The 6,533-nt window shown below is 58.3% G+C and overlaps 1 protein-coding gene and 1 long non-coding RNA gene across 2 annotated transcripts in view; one reads left to right on the top strand and one right to left on the bottom strand.

Annotated features, from left to right (window-relative positions):
- Positions 1 to 4,637, top strand: part of SHMT2 (serine hydroxymethyltransferase 2) — a 5,335-nt gene extending 698 nt beyond the window's left edge. Inside the window, exons 2-12 of the mRNA XM_006171905.3 lie at positions 466 to 663; positions 1,117 to 1,196; positions 1,363 to 1,563; positions 1,872 to 1,953; positions 2,431 to 2,553; positions 2,680 to 2,819; positions 3,161 to 3,326; positions 3,534 to 3,633; positions 3,718 to 3,873; positions 3,966 to 4,073; positions 4,190 to 4,637. Of these exons, the coding sequence (XP_006171967.1) occupies positions 466 to 663; positions 1,117 to 1,196; positions 1,363 to 1,563; positions 1,872 to 1,953; positions 2,431 to 2,553; positions 2,680 to 2,819; positions 3,161 to 3,326; positions 3,534 to 3,633; positions 3,718 to 3,873; positions 3,966 to 4,073; positions 4,190 to 4,317 (1,482 nt within the window). The 3' untranslated portion in view covers positions 4,318 to 4,637. The remainder of the gene's footprint in view (positions 1 to 465; positions 664 to 1,116; positions 1,197 to 1,362; positions 1,564 to 1,871; positions 1,954 to 2,430; positions 2,554 to 2,679; positions 2,820 to 3,160; positions 3,327 to 3,533; positions 3,634 to 3,717; positions 3,874 to 3,965; positions 4,074 to 4,189) is intronic.
- Positions 4,638 to 4,812: 175 nt separating this feature from the next.
- Positions 4,813 to 6,255, bottom strand: LOC106734242 (uncharacterized). The gene is made up of 3 exons (XR_001369934.2): positions 6,199 to 6,255; positions 5,662 to 5,722; positions 4,813 to 5,544 (listed from the first exon to the last, which is right to left on the bottom strand). It is a non-coding gene; the product is annotated as an uncharacterized LOC106734242 (long non-coding RNA).
- Positions 6,256 to 6,533: the final 278 nt, after the last annotated feature.

Genomic DNA, 6,533 nt, shown 5'->3' with positions numbered 1-6,533 from the left:
TGGGACAGATGACCCTCCAACCTCCATTGCTCTGGAAACCGTCTCTACAGCCCGAGGCCCGAACCCCTCTGGGAGAGTTACGGTTTCTGGAAGCTGTGCAAAAAGGCCCTTTTGTACCCCTGGGTGGGAAGGTTTTGGAATCTCAGTGGGCCTCTTCTGTGTTGGGAGAAAAAAGACTTCTGAGGATAAACTTTGCCCTGTGGCTCTGCAGAGTACTTCATGGGCCAAGGCGGGGGGGATAATCTGAGGTGAGGCGAATGGAGCGCATCAGAACCACCCCCTGGACATTGATCTCAACCTTTGTGGCTCTAGATTGGCATTTGAAAGTGGAGGTGGAGGTGGTGGGAACAGAACAGGCTGGCTAGACTGTGGAGCCAGAGGGCCTTGTGTGCGTGGCTGAGGGTGACTGGGAGATGGGAGACTGTCTGGACCCTTTTTATTGGACCCTCGTTTCTCCTGCCCTAGCCGCTTCGGAGATGTGGCCAACTGGTCAGGACAGCCATCCGGGCTCAACACAGCAAGGCGGCTCAGACTCAGACTGGGGAAGTGACCAGGGGCTGGACCGGCCAGGAGAGCCTGTCCGACAGTGACCCTGAGATGTGGGAGCTGCTGCAGAGGGAGAAGGACAGGCAGTGTCGTGGCCTGGAGCTCATTGCCTCAGAGGTGGGACTTGGTGGGAGAGGGCAGGTGCTGGGCCACCATAGGTGCAGGAAGTCACAAGATATTTCCCCAACGCCCCCTTTCAGGCTCAGGGCTTTTTTGCAGGGCTTCATCTCCCTTTCTTTTTAGCGTCCTCTGAAGCCAAGGCAGGGCCTGTCCAGCTTAGGGGTTGGGGCATTAGAGAGCTTCCGGAGCCAGTACAGCCACATCTCTTCCCGTCTTCCCTCCCAATTGGAAAGAAGAGTCTGAAAGTACCAGTCTGAGTGGACAGGTGGCCTTCTGGGGTCACTGATTGTGGCAATGGGGTTTGTGAAAATGCCGTCCCTGGCCTATTGGCAAGGAACCCTGAGTGGAGCTCCACCCTCTGTACAGCTTTTGAAGTGCTGGTAGGGTGGGCTATGGGGTCCAAGGGAAGGGGCTCGGTACCTTCTGACGTTGTCCCCACCACCACCCCAGAACTTCTGCAGCCGAGCTGCGCTGGAGGCCCTGGGGTCCTGTCTGAACAACAAGTACTCGGAGGGTTATCCTGGCAAGAGGTGAGGGCTAGGCACCAGAGGGCTGGAGGGCAACACAGGGCTGGTGCTCCCAGTGGGGGAAGCCTCCCTGGACCCTCCCAGGGTTTATAGAGGAGTGACCTTCTGATCCTTTGCAGAGAGTCCTGAGCTCTTTTTCTGCGCCCTTATGTACTCCTCTCTGTGGCAGATACTACGGGGGAGCGGAGGTAGTGGACGAGATTGAGTTGCTGTGCCAGCGCCGGGCCCTGGAAGCCTTTGACCTGGATCCCACACAGTGGGGAGTCAACGTCCAGCCCTACTCAGGGTCCCCAGCCAATCTGGCTGCCTACACAGCGCTTCTGCAGCCTCACGACCGAATCATGGGGCTTGACCTGCCTGATGGGGGCCAGTGAGTGTGAATAGGGTGGGCGACGGGCTGGGTGGGCAGTGTCGTTGTGAGACGAGTTATTTACTGAATATCTGCCATGCACAGTACAGATAGAGTGGGCCTGTCCTTGTCCTGCATATCCCCGTAGAAGAGGAGGAAGACCCCAGTAACACCAGCGCCCACCACAGAGTGGGCAGGGCCGGGAGGGTGGTGGGTGCCAGAGTCAGTATTCCAGGGGTACTGGATACTTTGGAATGTGGCAGGAAGGGAGTGGTTCAGTCTGGGGGTTATTCCACTCTAAGGCCTCCTCTCTGCCTTCCACTTCCCAGTCTCACCCATGGCTACATGTCTGATGTCAAGCGGATCTCAGCCACATCCATCTTCTTTGAGTCGATGCCCTATAAGCTCAACGTGAGTACTCTAGAACACTGATCTCAACTTTGACCCTAGAACTGGCATTTGGGGCCCGCTGGTGACATGCGTGGTTAAAGCAGCTGGCTCCTGTATGACTGACTACATGGTTTGAGTCCTAGACCTGACAGCTTAAAAAGCACACCAGGCACATGTGTGGGTGTGTGTTCAAAATCCTGAGAAGAGAATGGAGGAGAAGGAATGGCGGCACGACCATCCCTCTAGGGGGATAATTTCTCTTTCTCTATCTCTTCAGTGAGCACACAAGCACTATAGTAAAATTTTACATATAAATAAATAAATAAGTAAATAGAAATAGAACTGGCATTTGAAGGTGGGAGTGGGGGTAGGGAGGGTCTCTCTCAGGCCCCAGGAAGGCGAGGGCTCTGGGTGGGTGGCCCTCTGGGTTGAGGAGGAACGTGCGCAGCCCTGCTTCCTTCTCAGGACAGCTGTTTATCTGTTTATCTGTCTGTCCAGCCCCAAACCGGCCTCATTGACTATGACCAGCTGGCACTGACTGCTCGACTGTTCCGACCACGGCTCATCATAGCTGGTACCAGTGCCTACGCACGCCTCATTGACTATGCCCGCATGAGGGAGGTTGGTGCAGAGCTGGAGGACGAGGATCTCCCCAGGGGGTGGTGGGAAGATTCGGGAGGAGGCGCAGCCTTGGGTAGGCCTGTCTGGGCCCTCTCTAGGCTGAGGCCTGTCTCTGTACCTGCCCAGGTGTGTGATGAGGTCAAGGCACACCTGCTGGCAGACATGGCCCACATCAGTGGCCTGGTGGCTGCCAAAGTGATCCCCTCACCTTTCAAGCATGCGGACATTGTCACCACCACCACTCACAAGACTCTTCGAGGGGCCAGGTCAGGCTCCCCTGAGGTCAGGTCTTGCCTTTCCCTCTTTCGTGCCCTATGCCCGGCACATTGTTGGGCTGGACCTGAGAAGAATTCGCTCCCACCTGCAGCTTGAAGACTTCGGCCCAGCCTCCGATGAGTCTTCTCTTGCCCTTGATGGCTGTTCCCTGACAGGGGATATGGGGGTGGGAGTGAGGGGCCGATCCCCTCTACCACCGGAATCCAGTGTACCAAGCACGATAGGTAGATTCTGAGAGCCCTCGGGGGGCAGGCCAGTCAGCTTTCTCTGCTTCCCCCATCCCTTGTCCTTTATCTCCAGCCTAGAGTCTGACCATTCACCTCCCACACAGGTCAGGACTCATCTTCTTCCGGAAGGGAGTGCGGGCTGTGGACCCTAAGACTGGTCGGGAGATCCCTTACACCTTTGAGGACCGAATCAACTTTGCCGTGTTCCCATCTCTGCAGGGTGGCCCCCACAACCATGCCATTGCTGCTGTAGCCGTGGCCCTAAAGCAGGTTGGAGGCTTGCCCTTTGGGGTGGGTGGGACTTGCTGGCCTGGAGGCTTGGACCCCACACCTTGCCATCTGAAGTTGGGGGGCTGTTGATGGGGAACTGCAGGGGGCAGGAGTCAAGACTGGGGTCATAGAGCTATGCCGGGGTGGAGGGTAGGGCAGGGCTTAGATCTAGGCCTGAGGTCACAGATGCTGCTGTCCCATCTCCAGGCCTGCACCCCCATGTTCCGGGAGTACTCCCTGCAGGTCCTGAAGAATGCTCAGGCCATGGCTGAGGCCCTGCTAGAGCGAGGCTACTCTCTGGTGTCTGGTAAGCCGGGGACATGGGTGAGGGCCTCTGTAGCCTCAGGCAGGGGCCCAAGACTCTCCACTTCCACCTGTTACTCCCTCTTAGGTGGCACTGACAACCATCTGGTGTTGGTGGATCTGCGGCCCAAGGGCCTGGATGGAGCTCGGGCTGAGCGAGTGCTAGAGCTCGTGTCCATCACTGCCAACAAGAACACCTGTCCTGGAGACCGAAGTGCCATCACACCTGGGGGTCTGCGGCTTGGTGAGCCTGCGCTGTCAAGGAGGGGAGGGCCACTGGATGGCTGCCAGCTGGGCTTGGGCTATGCCGATCCTCCCTCTTCTCCTCTCTCCCAGGGGCCCCAGCCTTGACTTCTCGTCAATTCCGTGAGGATGACTTCCGGAGAGTTGTGGCCTTTATAGATGAAGGGGTCAACATTGGCTTGGAGGTGAAGAGTAAAACTGGTGAGTGGGCAAGACCCCCAGAACCAGCCCGTTACCCCTCACTGTCTCTACCCTGCCCACTCATCTTTCTACCTTCCCTAGAGCTCTGACCACCTTTTTCCCTCACCCCTCTCTAGCCAAGCTCCAAGATTTCAAATCCTTCCTGCTCAAGGACCCTGAAACAAGTCGGCGTCTTGCGGACCTCAGGCAACGGGTAGAGCAGTTTGCCAGAGCCTTCCCCATGCCTGGATTTGATGAGCGCTGAAGGCTGGAAAACGAGGCCACAAACTGAAAATCACTCTCTCCTTCCCTGGGCCAGTGGAAGGAACACTTGTCTTTGTACTTTTGGGGGGAAGCGTAAAGGCCTCCCACTTAGGGCAGGAGCCAGGTACTGTCCCTCTTCCCAGCATCTGCAGCTATTGGTAACTAGGTATTGAAGGAAGAGCTTTCTGCCCTAAACCCTCTGCCGTGATCTCAGTGTTATAGACTCCTCTTTCTTGGGAAGGGGGCAGTTACCCTTCTGAGCCAGAGGAAGGTGGGGAGGCACCCTCCTTCCTGATTTTATCTAATAAAAAGCTAACCTGCCTTGTGTTTCTTACTGTGGGAGGGGTCCCCTGGGCCAGGCAGTGATGCATCTCCCTCAACGTGTACCTCTCTCCTCCCTCCCGCTACCACCACCACAAGGACCCCCGGGGCTGCAGCCTCCTCTCTCTGTCTCTGATCAGAGCCGACACCAGACGTGATTAGCAGGCGCAGCAAATTCAATTTGTTAAATGAAATTGTATTTTGCCCACGGCTGCTTCTGTTTGATCCCAGGGGACTGAGGGGAGCAAGGGAGAGGAGGGGTAGGGAGCAGTAGGGGAGGCCCAGGTGTGAGGTGGAGGGTGGTGCCCTGGCAGGGAGGTAGCAGGCTTGGGCAGGGGAGGGGTGCACTGAGTCTCCAGAGGGGTAGGTGCCCCGACCTGGACATGCCGGGCGACCTGTGACTAGTCTAGTCGAGCTGAGCATTGCTGCTCCTGGGCCAGCGCCCAGAGCCTGAGCAGACGTGGGGCCAGCCACGTCATTTGGCACTCAGAGGCCCCTGCTTGCTGTGGTTCACGTTGGCCACGCTCAACACGTAGCCTGCACCACACCCTGTGAGGCCCGCCTGGGGTGGGTAGGAGGGCAGAGGGGCTGGCTTGGGCCTTTTGGGTCAACCTCTATGGCTCCCTGCCCTCCTGACTCCTCCCCCTCATGGGACTCAGGCAGAGGGGGGTCAGAGGCGCTTCCGCTGCTGGGAACAAGGGAGGAGGGAGTGGAGCTGCCCCCCTCTGCGTGGGAACAGGCCTGTGGAAGCAGGAGCTGGATGGGGTGGCCAGACTGCTGCCCGGGGTCTGGGCGGAGGAGTGGAAGAAGTGGTTGGCTGTGGTTTATGTTGAACTCAGCCCAGCCTGGCTTAGAAGTCAGGGCGGTCCTTCTTCAGCTTCTTATAGTCAGTGGAAACTGCAAGGAACTGAAGGAGAGCGGGAAGAGGGTTGCACTGAGCACCCCCCCACCCCCTGCTCCCCTGCTTCCCTGTGGGCGAGGTGTGGGAGCAGGCCCTGAGGAGGAAAGAGCGACTCTTCAGTACCTTGTATTGGTCATTGGGGCTCAGGCGGTTCCAGGGCTCCGGGTTGTTCTTTCTATCCCAGCTGTGGAGCAGGAGGGGCAGGCTTAGGGTCTCCCCTCTGGGAGCCAGGATTCTAGAGCCAGACTTGATGCAAGCTCCAGCCAGGGTCCACCCTCACCCTAGGACCCCTGCTCGGTTCCTTACTGGAGGGGGTGGGCATTTCGCAGACACTGACAGGAGGGGATGTTAGGTTCTGACAAGCCAGACAAGAGGCCTGTCACTACTGTCAGTGTGGGGCCTGGAGCCGGACTGTCAGCCGGGTCCAAGGACTGTTGCCTGTTTCCTGCCACCCTAGGTTAACCCCACAAAGCAGAGTCGTGGGAACCTGGGAACCATACAGAGGTCCCCAGGGGCTGTGGTTTCAGAGATGTGCCTGGAATTCCAATAAGGTCTTGAGTGGGGGCGCCTTCCCTTGCTGGAGGGCCCCCACCCTGCCACCTCCAATGGTGAGGGAAGTCTCCTCGCGCCCTGGATCCCAGTGTCGCCCCAGCAGCTCACCCCACCACAGTCCCCAGTGCTCCTGCTGACACAGAGGTGCCCAAAAGCCTGAGGCCGCCAGCAGAGTTTTGTCGCCATGGCAACCAGGCCTGAGTGGCGAGGGTTCTGCGCCTGGAGCTACAGGGACAATCCGGTGGACAGGTGGGCCAGAGGGGAGGTGGGAGGTCCCACGTCAAGGGCCGACTCCTGCCTGATGTGCTCCGTGGTACCTCCATCGGAAGTGCTTGGCCCAGGGATCGGATCGCCAGCGTTCCCCATTCCCACCATGTCTCGGAATCCCACCCCATTTTGCCTCCCTCAGGACCCCAGCCTGCAGCCCAGGCCCACGCCCCGCC

This window comes from Tupaia chinensis, unplaced genomic scaffold (assembly GCF_000334495.1).
Source record: "Tupaia chinensis unplaced genomic scaffold, TupChi_1.0 Scaffold150006_1, whole genome shotgun sequence".
Lineage (NCBI taxonomy): Eukaryota > Metazoa > Chordata > Mammalia > Scandentia > Tupaiidae > Tupaia > Tupaia belangeri.
This window is presented reverse-complemented; position numbering and strand designations above follow the sequence as displayed.